This window comes from Macrobrachium nipponense, chromosome 6, assembly GCF_015104395.2.
Source record: "Macrobrachium nipponense isolate FS-2020 chromosome 6, ASM1510439v2, whole genome shotgun sequence".
NCBI lineage: Eukaryota > Metazoa > Arthropoda > Malacostraca > Decapoda > Palaemonidae > Macrobrachium > Macrobrachium nipponense.
Window position 1 is genome coordinate 123,903,360 of NC_061108.1, and position 12,131 is coordinate 123,915,490.

Genomic DNA, 12,131 nt, shown 5'->3' on the forward strand with positions numbered 1-12,131 from the left:
CAACGTTTCAGTAGGATTCTTGCAAAGGCACTCATCAAAAGGAGGAAAGCGCAAGACAGGACTTCCTTTGCCATACTGCCAATAAATTTTGATACGGGAGAGGAAGCTGGTTGGAGAGTTTCTTCGTCTTCCCAGGATAATTTTGCAAGCTTTTTAGCCCATCTGAAAGGGCTTTTCAGATGATAGATTTTGTTAGTTTCCTAGTCGGGACTACGCTGCCGAATTGAACATCGTCGTTCTACCTGTCGTAAGCCGTCTCTTAACAGGATTCTTGCCCCTTCCTCGTTTGAGACGGGAATCGAAAATAAAATGCTCGACTTCCTGGATTGCGTTTTGTCAATTCAGTGAATTTCCCCCATTGACAATATACTATCGTTTTGTCAAGTAAGTGGGTATCCCCTCATTGACAAATTATCTCTTTGTCCCGTAAATGGTTAGTTCTCATTGACAAACTTCTCATTAACTTTATATTGCGTAAGCGGATAAGCTCTTATTGACAAGATTCGGAAGAGCTCTCATTCATCATTCGCAGACTCGTACAAGAAATAGACTTGTAGACTACGTCAATGAACGCTTATGTCCAATAACATAAGAAGCTTGGAGCTGTCCGCTTCAATTCTCTTGAGTTTTGTTTATGAAACTTGCCTGTCAGATATGTATGTAGCTGTATTTCCGAATTCAGCTATAGTATATATGTCTGCCAAAGGTAAGTAGAAAAAAACTTTATTGCAATATAAAAAATACCTTTCATATTTTGCCTTGCGTTATTTTTACTACTGGTTGGTTCAAGTCATATACGCTTGCTGTAGTTACCTCTTCGGATGGCAACCGAGAGGCTATTGTCTATAATTTAAGGACATTTAATCGTTACTCCCGCAGCCTTCCAGGAGTTTCCGATTTATCTTTACCGTTGTCATGGTAGTGTTATGTCGACACAAAACGCTATATATTTAGCGTTTTCTGTTTCGCTTAAATATACCAGCTTGAGAGTCTCTTTATGCTAAAAATTACGGACCTATTTCTCGTAGAATAGGGTAGCTGGCAACCCAGGCATAAAGTTAAGAGACGACGATCGTAAGCTGCTGCTGTCACTGTCCTCTCCCGCCAGTCCAGTCCAAACGAGGCAGTACCAGCTCGTTCGCTGTCATGCGCGGTAGGTTACGTTCTCTCTCTCCTGCGGGATTGACTGACTAACCGTATCTCTGGTTGGCAGTTACGTCTCTCTCTCTCCTGCGGGATTGACTGACTAACTGTATCTCTGCCCTACAATCACGGACTTTAGCCTAAGATTGAGGGGATTTCTTACATGAATGAATAACATTGCATTCGTTTTGCCTTACTATGTTCTCAGAGATATCTCTTACTCCTTTCGGTGCTCGTTACCGCACGGTATAGGACTACGAGTCTACCGCAACATTTCACATATTATGCTCTCTGCTTAGGCAAAGCGCAGCCTTTTTAGGGAAGTAAACATACTGTGTGAGGGAATGGATGAGCTTGCTGGGGACCATTTCCTTCCTAAAGAAGTTTGTTTCCCTGAATAGACTGCAATTCAGACCTCTACAGTTTTTTCCTACCGTGAAACTGAAATTTTATTAAAGATCTAGGAATGATTCTGAACATCTCTCGGTGCGTTAAGTATCACTTGAGGTGATAGAAAGAAGGTGCCGGACATCTGGAAGAGGGTTTCAGATGTCCTGGATCATAATCTGAAAGAAGTGGATGCAATTCTGTCGTCCCTCCAGTCCTGGAAACGAGTTTTTGGAACCAGTGGTCCATATCAACTCTGATCTTCCACAGCTCTCTCATATCTTAGGAGGTATCTTCTCTCGGTCCCTGTTCGGGTTTACGAGAAAGAGCCTATTATAACAACAGACGTAGAATGTAACGATCCTCTAGAGGTTCGTACGGATTGCCAAAAAGTCCGTACGAATCGTCCTCGATCGACGGCAGCAACTACTGACTTCCGAGTGGGAATCCTTTCTTTAGAAGTATGTTGAGAGTCATGGGAGACTTTAGGGACGTCCCTACTTCATACATCTCTTCGCTATGTGATATTGAACAGGGATGGATGTTTAGTCTCTCCTTTTCCCCTTTTCAAACGCTTAGGAAATGTAATAATATGATTATACCATCACAGGGAGCGACATGACGCTAATCGCCCCATGTTGGCCTTCAAGATCCTAGATTCACAGAAGGTCACGTCCTTCCAAGGACCTTTTCCGAGAGAGTCGGTCTACTTTAACACGAAAGGTACCTATAACCTCTCTCCGCTCTGAGTCTGACTACGTTCAGACTATCGAGATGTTGACAGCATAAGATTGCCGTCTTCCCTTTCCGTTTTGAAGAATGGGATAAGCTGGCAGTCACAACTATTAAAGAATACGCAAATATGTTTGTTGACGGCCGGCCTTGGGCTCAGAGATTTGCTTCTGTCAAACAACAAAGCCCTTCACGATCTTTGAGTTCTGTGGAATCTCGAAACTCGCTCACCATCTACTTTTTGTCTCACCTGTTTTCTCGGAGTCAGACACTTGTGCGAGATCAGGAGACACATAGTAGCCCTGAGTTTCTTGTTGACGAAGTCGGTTGCGTTTACACACCCCCAGATGATCGTTTAACAGAGACCAGGTTGGACTGTCAGGCATTCGTCCTTCGGACTGAATCGCCTTTTTTGCTCCTCGCTCCTTTCTCCTGGCACCAGAAGCTCGAGTCAGGAGTGGCTCAGGAGTTGATTCGCTAACGATGTTGGGTTGCGTTCATACCCCAAGGTTTGCTTAGCTTGAATCGCCCAGGCAGTCCAGACCACTCATCCTTCAGCGAAGAATAGTTGCCTTATGGTCTTCAGGTACAGCCTTGCTGTCCTTGATGCGTCTGACTGGTCAACTGGTCGGTCACCTGACTTTAGTACAAACTGACTGACTGTGCATGTCCAGATCGAAGCTTTCAATATGGAACTTAGACATAGTCCTGAAGTTCTTGATGTCAAAGCATTCGAACATCTCTACCTGTTAACTTCTTGCACGTGATCAGGAAGGCCCTTTTCTAACCACCCTAGATACAACAAAGAGGGTTAGTGAGGTTTTCAGCCATCGTCAGAAGTTTTGGCATTAGAGAACACAAGGCGGTGCGTTCTCTAAGCTTCCGTTGTGGCCTAAGAATGGAAACCCGTCTTGTTCTTGGGCCAGGAGCTTGGAATCAAGGATGGCACAAGTTATTGGGCAGGAGCCAGAGAGTCCTGTGCCCTGTCAGGTCTCTCAATTTGTTTATCTACATAAAACTCAAGAAAGTCGAAGTCGTACGGACAATCTGCAGTGTTCCGAAAAGACCAGACTTGCCCATATCGAAGAACACCCTGGCTTTTTGTTAAGGAGTTCTTTCAAAAAAGCTCCTTCATTGTGTTGGCACAAAGATTTGAAATCTTTTGATTTGAATGCTCACGAGGTGAGGGCGCGGCCTCGGAAGCATTTCAACAGAGCATGGCACTCAGCAACATCCTGAGTACCATGTTTTAGCGAAGCAACTCTGTGTTCAATTCACACTCCCTGCGAGATGTGAAGATGGCATATTGAGATCTGCTGCTCGCTAGGGCCATACGTGTCCTGCAGACACAATCTTGGGGGCAAGTAGTACCACTCATCCTATCCTGTAGAAAATGGTTAGGAAGAGCTCTTAATTTAGTAGTTGAGTCGCCGACAACAGTGACTTCTTAACTCTTAAGCCTTAGTTAACACACCTTAACTTTGGCTAGGTTGGTCAGGTGGTGATATATATTTTTATATATATATTTATTTTACTTCTTAGCCCTCATGGTATGGTCAATATGGTAGTCACGTCGTGGTCTCGCCTGTTGACAGATCATCTGGAGTGCACCAGCTATATAGGTCTCTACCTCGCTGGCAACTCTAGTAGCACAAGCAGACTTACGTGGCAATAACACGAAGCCAGCAATGCTAACAGGTGGAACCAAGATGTAAATCATCTGCATGCATTTGTTTCCCAAAATCCTTCTATTCTGTCCCTTCCCACCTCCAACGGTGGGATTCAGCTATATATATATCTGACAGGTAAGTTTCATGAACAAAATGATATTGTTATGATACAATAAAGTTTGTTCATACTTACCTGGCAGATATATATAATTAAGTACCCACCCACCTCCCCTCAGGGGACAGTGGAAATAAAAATTATGAATAGAAAATGGGACTGGTTCCTGATACCCGCCTCCCAGCGGCGGGAATGGGTACTAACCACCTGGCCGACCACTGTGTGTGCCGGAAGTTTTTGAATTTCTGTCGGACTTCAGAAAATACAGCTATATATATATCTGACAGGTAAGTTTCATGAACAAAATGATATTGTTATGATACAATAAAGTTTGTTCATACTTACCTGGCAGATATATATAATTAAGTACCCACCCACCTCCCCTCAAGGGACAGTGGAAATAAAAATTATGAATAGAAAATGGGACTGGTTCCTGATACCCGCCTCCCAGCGGCGGGAATGGGTACTAACCACCTGGCCGACCACTGTGTGTGCCGGAAGTTTTTGAATTTCTGTCGGACTTCAGAAAATACAGCTATATATATATCTGCCAGGTAAGTATGAACAAACTTTATTGTATCATAACAATATCATTTTTGTCATGAAAATTACATAAAAATACACTACTTAGTGATGATTTTGTCAGAAAACCCCGCAAATAGGTGAAATCTCCGCAAATAATGGGTAGATATGGTTCAGAAAGAAACCCGCGAATCCAGCGAACGCGAATACGGGGGCCCCACTGTATATACAAAACTTTTTTTTTTTTTTTTTTTAAATGCCATTTTTAGACCTATGACCTTATCAGTTAAATAGGATTTAAACAATTCTGATGGAAGATCCTCACTATGCTGAACTAGTAGCAATGGGTTCTGGGGACATTATCTTTCTTTTTGTCAGATGGAACTTGGGTGCTAGATCATCATGCCAGGAGTAAACAGATGATTGTTACTGGGGCATACTTTTATTCTTTTTATGAGATGGTGTATCTTCTGTTTTAACTTGTTGATAAAGAAGGTAGACTAATCTTTTAATGCTCCTTCCGATGGTCATCCAAATTTGTTACTTCATGGGTGTCTTAATCAGTTGGCAGAAGATGAACATGGTGGTCTCTATTTTAGATACTTGAATGGGCATGATCTCTGAAAAGTAGAGGCTGTTGATATGCCCATGGACCACAAAATCAGGAAGCTTCAGGATCCCTGAGGACGATTTCTGGAAGAGTTCTTACGTGACATCCAAATCCTTGCAGGCTTCCTTCTCCTTGAAGTGTCTTGGCTTAGACCCAAGTATCTAACCATAAAGTAGGCCTGAATCCCAAAGAAGGCCGGATTGCTTGATTGAATAAATCCATTGACTAGAATAACCATGCTTCCAAACCCAATGTAACTTGAAGAGAAGACACCTTCAATGAACCATGTACATGAACTTGGTATACGGATGTGGGCAATGGTACACTTATGTGGTCGCTTACACGTTGATGTAAGTTGGCGTACAAAAGCAGATGTAGGTGTACAAACGAAATTCGGAGGCCAACAGCATCTGGTGTTCCCAGGTGGTCACTCATCCAGGTACTGACCAGACCCAATGTTTCTGAACTTCACTGATCGGACGAGAAGCTGTGCATTCAACGTGGTATGGTTGTTGGCCAGTCATGGCACTACACGTCCATGGACATTGGTATACAGACGTGGGATGAAAATACATATCAAGCAGCTGGATATGTGCTGAATTATCTACATGGACAAGCGATGGTCAAGTACATGGACAAGCGACGAACTACGTACACAGACCATTGATGACATCCGTACTGGTTCATGTCATGTGGAGTGAAACAAGTTGGAACTTCAGTGAGAAGATTGCTCCGAGAATACCTTCCTTCCACTAGCTCCACTGCCAACTCCCGAACACAAATGTGTGGGAAAAAAACATGACCTGTTGGGGCAGATGGTGAAGCACTCCTTCGCTCGTAGTTGACAAAACCACAGTCCTTGATCCTCCAATGCCTGACACGATGGCAAAGCTGTGATGGAGAAGAGGTAGAAGGAGTGAAACTCCTCTCTTTACTCGGTCTCTTACAAGCAGGAGTCGGGAAGAGACCCCCCGTTACGACTCCTCCTCCTCTTCATAGGTACATCAGAAATCCTCTCTCAAAACAAGAGTCCATCCTCTTGAAAATCGCTTGAACCAACGCCTCGACGGCTCAGTGATAAAAGACGATGACGTTATATTGGGAAGAGATGATGTCATAACTGGAGGATGCACAGCCACCGCATCAGTCGTCATAGGCTGAGAAAACGCTGGGAATGATGTCATGACATCTCTTAAGACCAGGGCTGGTCAATGGTCTCAGTTGCTTCACTGGAGGAGCAAAAAGGAGCGACCCAATGAGCGTCGACGGTGAAGAAGGGACTCTGCAAGATGGAAGCATGCAAACAACATCCCATCCATGGCAGGTAAACCCTTAGCCCAAGCCATGCCCAAACTACCGCCATCTTGAATGACTCCTCATCTTAAATAAAGAAATTAGATGCATTCCTCCTCTCGCTTGCAGAAACTCCGAGACAGCTACAACCAAACACAGCAGTCCATCCAAATACCATCTCCAGGGAGATCATACTGCGATGGTGCCATGGATGAAGTTGAAAGTCACTCCACTGCTCAACAGGTGTAAGAGAGACTCCACCTAAGTGGACATCACAGGCAGATGACGTTATGACATTGGACTATAGATCAAGGCCAGGGTCTTGGTGACAGCGAACATGGTGAAACAGAGCATCCTGACCTCTCTCAGTAACCAGATGGACTCCTACGATATGTATACGTGACGGATAGTGACGAATCTTCAAGAAAAAACCATCGTTGTAGAAATATGGGGAGAGATCGATCCTCAGAGCAGCGACAACTATGCAGTCGGCAGAACCCGTGACGTCACATGCCGATTCACGAAGTCACAAATCATTCACAACGTCACACAGCAGAACTGTCATAAGGAGCAAAAGAACATTTGAGTAGCAGAAAACATAAACCAAAAAAATTATTACAAATATACCACCACCCAGTTGAACATCATATGAAAACAGTGTTCACAGCAAACTGTAAGGATGGTATCCCAGCATGACGACATGAATTGTTCGGCAGGAAGGGGCTCCGAAACAGCAAGGAACCCACTGCCAACAGCATTGACTGCTTTAAAGTCTCGCTTCTTCACAGTCCAAACACACAAGTTGTCAGATGGAAGCAAAGAAGGGGACTTTCAAGTTGTGGGAGAACGCCGCTGCTGCCAGGTTCCAGACGAGAAACAGGGCTGACAACTTCAGAGTCTGTCAATTAACAAATCTTCTCTCTCCCTCAGGAAGATGTAACCTGAGAGAGACTATAATAATATAATATGTGAGGATGAAGGGAAAGACGGATGATAGCCGTAACGCCCACGCCCGAATTCTACTAACGAGGGAAAGAGGCGAGAGGACAAACATGACTGGCCCTGCAAGAAGGGAAGATCAAACTGTCCGGCATTAAAATTTGTCCCAAACATCCCACAACGCACACATTCTGAAAGACTTAAAACATTGCAAAGTTCCCAGAAATGTGTGAAACAGAAACATAAATGTCAATACACAAGTTTCAAATGAAAACACTAAAGCAAAGTAAGGGGTCCTGTCTCTGAAGGGGCAATACTCTCTTAGGAGACAGACTAGCCTATCACTCATAACATAAGCAATGCCGATGCAGAGTTAAAGATGTATCTACTGCAACAGCATCTGTCCCAAGGACGTTCAACACGGCAACAAAGAGGGCTTGTCTAACACGTTGACGTCCACCGAACTTCTAGGCTGAATAAAAAGAAATGAAGTGCAGGCTACAATAGAAAAACCGGCTTGGAAAAGGAGAGTGAAGCAAAACTCCGCTCCAAGGTAGTAAAAGAAAGACTGGCATATTGTGGGGGTCTGAGCTTGGTCGAAGACCAAACATCCACCACATATATGCAGAAGTTGCCAGATGCCACAGATTCCTTGTTTTTACAGTCTTTGATTGTTTTTACGGGTTTCCAACTAGCGCTAGAAGATTTATCCTATTGTTAAGACTGAAAATTGTTAGCTATGAAAAATACAAATTGATTAAAAAATTTGTCATTTTCCAATAGCAAATTGTGGATTTGCTCCCTTCATCTAAGTGTTGGTGGGGTCAGCCTTGTCCTTGCCTTAGGATTACCATACTTCAGAAGTAGTGACAGACCTACAAAATTTATTTTAACAAGCAACCTCTGGAAGGACATTCCATTGGCTGCTTCAGTGCTAGACAGGCTGACGTTCATGCATGCATTAATGCATGGCTAGGGTTTCCACCTTCTAAACCTCCACTCCTCAGAATGAAGTCTTTGTAAAGTGTCATATTTTTTGGTTGTTTTATATATGTATGTGACACTTCTATTAAAAAATACAGTGCATATGTTATTCTTGTTTCTTTGGATTTATACAGTTTTTAAGTTTCTCTTAATAGGATAGACAAGTTAAACTATTTTTGGGCTGCTTAGAGGTAGCATAGCCAAAGCTACTTCATCACTATTCCTATGAATATACCTTGGATATATTAATGCTTTTAATTATGGGTTTACTATATATTAAGTACTATTGGAGTCTCTGGAGATAAAAGGTGAGAAAGGCCTGTGGTGATGAAAAGAAGTGTGAAGGGACAGCTGTGTTAAATGACTGAACTTGAGTGGAAACTTGAATATTAAGACATTCATTTATCCATCTGTACTTGATTGGCTAGCGACTCTTTCTAGGGGACTTGTCTTAGATTGTTGGATAAAGATAATGAATTTTTGTTCTTCACAGGGCATTCATAGTGAAAATAGTTTTTAATACAATTCAGTTTTTACAAGATAGCATTTCAAAGTAATTTCATTTTTCAGTCTTTAATTTTTGTCAAGAGTTTTATGAAATATTAATGGAGTTGTTGATTTTGCATGTGAGCTCCCTGAAGGTAACAATGCATGCGTGACTGGTTTAGTAAATGCTGTTTTCCAGGTTTTTTTTTGGTACAGTATTATGTTGTGTAGAATAGCTTGTTTTGCAGAGTTGTCCATGAGTGCTATATTAATGAAATTTTATGAAAAATTAACTAATCCCCACTCATTTTTTAATCTCTTTTCAGCCGTAAGACAGCGCTCAAGAAGTCACCCAGTGCCCTGCTCAACTGCTATACAGCTGAGGTATGAACGGGATAGATTGGAACTACAAAAAAGGGTTACAGAGCAGCTGGTGTCAGATGTTTTTGGGTTGGTATACTTTTTTGTATTTTTGTGTTTTTATTTTTTCTGGCTGTGTAGTGTTTTACAGTGCCAAATTTTGGACTTTTTAATAAATTATTTTGATATGATGTGTCTGAATGCAGTTTAGAATAGACGTTACAGTGAGAACTAGTCTTTATTTTGGTTTATCGCACTTAACACATCATTCAATTTGCAACACCAAAGCAAACCTTGCATTTTGATGTCTTGTTCGAAGTACCTACATATACTGTTTATGTAAGCATGTTTGCATCATATTTATTTTTTATTTTTAAAAATTTTGTGTACACATGTAATCTGTTGGGGATTTTGATCTGTTTAGAGTAATTCACTGTTTTCAGTTGTCAAGGTCTGGGACTCAATTGGAAATAAGGATACTCACACAAATCTAAGAAAATTGTCAACCTCCATCCCTGAAGACCACCTGTGGAAATATGTAGACAGTAAAGGTTTGTCGTCTTTGAGTGGTTAAAGGAATTACATACTGTGGCAAGAAATGAGTTGCTTTTAGCTTTTTTTGCAGATCAAGTTTTAGCAGATGTTATTTCCATTCAAGTGACTGTAGCTCCAAACTTCTTTTTTGATAAAGTACGTCGTACAAAAGTAGCTATCATATTAATAAACATTACCTTAATATAATTGATCTAGCTCTAAATCCCCAAAAACCGCACCAAAATTTACCACATTGGCAACCCTGTTACCTCCTATTCTGTCCGCCAGTTGGCAACGCTGCCGTTGACAGTTACAAAACCTTCCCTGAAAATCAGTTGTTAATGAGCGGCCGTGTTGTTTACATCACGGCCACTCTTTATAAATTTTCTAAACCTTTTTATGCCTTTAAAGCTCTCATTAATTGTTAATGCGACTTTATGTTAATTACCACTCACGTATTACATCCACGAAATGGTGAATTAACTTTTATTTCTATTGTGGTATTTATATTATATTACGAATTTTTGCGCGACCCCGAATTACGTGATCTGTCCAACAGTCCAATGGATTGCCAAGATAATTCGATGCTTCTTTTTGCCAGCAACATCAGGAATTGCCCGGCTTGTGGGACAAGGATGAGTAGCAGGAAGTATGAACCCCATGACATTTGTAGCTTTTGTTGTGGACAGGTTTGTGACTTGACTTATCGTTGTGACGTATGTAAGCCTTGGTCTGACGAAGATTTGACGACTTAGCCTATATGAAACATCAAAGAATCTTGCAGCGTAACAGATTTATTAAGGAGAAAAAGAAATCGGTAGCTAGACCTGTATCTAATGATTTCCTTGATTTGTGCGCTCATGGTTCTGGCTCTTCGGTTTCGGTATCGTGTGATTCCGATTCCAAATTAATTGATGCTTTGCCACCTGTACAACTGGTAAATAGTGAAGTCGTTTCTGATGTTGATTCAAAGGTTTTGGCGATGGAAACTACATACAGGCAGTCCCCGGGTTACGACGGTTCCGGCTTACGACGTTCCGAGGTTACGACGCTTTTTCTTAAATATTCAATGGAAAAATCCGTCCTGGGTTACGACGCTTGTTCCGAGGTTACGACGCTGACGCTTCCGACGCTCCGAGTTAACGACGCTTTTAAAAAACGCATACTATGATAAAAACCCTTATAGTTTAGCACAGTATATTAATAAAAATAAGTTTTCTGGTTAGATTACAACAAAAATTTTGAGATTATGATGATTTTCGACACTTTTTATGTTGTATTTTTCTAGTTTGTTTTTTTCGTGACGCCCTCATATGCGGAACTAGTTTCCGAGCGAATGAATACATACTAGTTTACATATAACAGTCCAAAAGCGCAAATAATGAAAAAATCATTGCTTGTTTCCAGTAATAATAACAAAACGAAGTTTCTGGTTAGATTACAACGCAAATTCCAAGTATCCAAAGAGAGACATTATCCAGTAATTTGATCAGAGAGAGAGAGAGAGAGAGAGAGAGAGAGAGAGAGAGAGAGAGAGAGAGAGAGAGAGAGAGAGGCGTCTTCCGACGCTCCGAGTTAAGGACAGAGAAGTGTTCGTTTCGTTAAACGGCCTCTGACTCATGCCAGTAAATGTTTTGTTGATACTAATAATATAAGCCTATTTAAAGATACGTTTTACTTTAATTAGTCTATATGATACGTAAATAGTAATCAACTGTTCTTGTAGCCCTCAATATTTGGCAAAATCGAAGTATCCAAAGAGAGACATTATCCACGTACGTAATTTGATCAGAGAGAGAGAGAGAGAGAGAGAGAGAGAGAGAGAGAGAGAGAGAGAGAGAGAGAGAGAGAGAGAGAGAGAGAGAGAGACGCGTTTGGCAACAATGGTCTCGGGGGTTTTTATAGCTTCCTTCTGCTTGATGATCGTTGATATTGTAGAAGGATTTCGACCATACTCGTTTGCCAAATCGACGATACGAACGCCACGTTCATGCTTTGCTATAATTTCATGTTTTGCTTCCATCGAAATCATTTTCTTGGTTTTTTCTTATCACCTGCTTTGTCTTTAGCTTTGAGACCCATGGTTAATAATAAAATAGACAAAAATAACACGAAAAATAGGCGCAAATACAACGAACTAAACAACGACGTGTTTAACATGCAGCACCAACAAACAAACAGACTGAACGCCATTTATCGGTCGCCTATACAACTAAACACTCATCGCAAATCGTATCTCAAATATTTCGTTGTATATCAAAGCTTGTATTTTCGAAATTTTCTGTTATATCTCAAAACATTCGTATATTAGGCAATCGTATGTCAGTTTCCAATGTAATTTGATCAGAGAGAGAGA

General features: G+C 41.5%; 1 protein-coding gene and 1 pseudogene across 3 annotated transcripts in view; one reads left to right on the forward strand and one right to left on the reverse strand.

Moving 5' to 3' along the window:
- LOC135216121 (uncharacterized) overlaps positions 1-12,131 on the forward strand; it is a 212,560-nt gene that overhangs the window by 58,139 nt on the left and 142,290 nt on the right. For all 3 annotated transcript variants that reach the window (XM_064251170.1, XM_064251172.1, XM_064251171.1), the window contains exon 3: positions 9,208-9,331. In XM_064251170.1, coding sequence (XP_064107240.1) covers positions 9,208-9,331 — 124 coding nt within the window. The remainder of the gene's footprint in view (positions 1-9,207; positions 9,332-12,131) is intronic.
- Positions 5,578-5,696, reverse strand: LOC135216939 (5S ribosomal RNA; annotated as a pseudogene).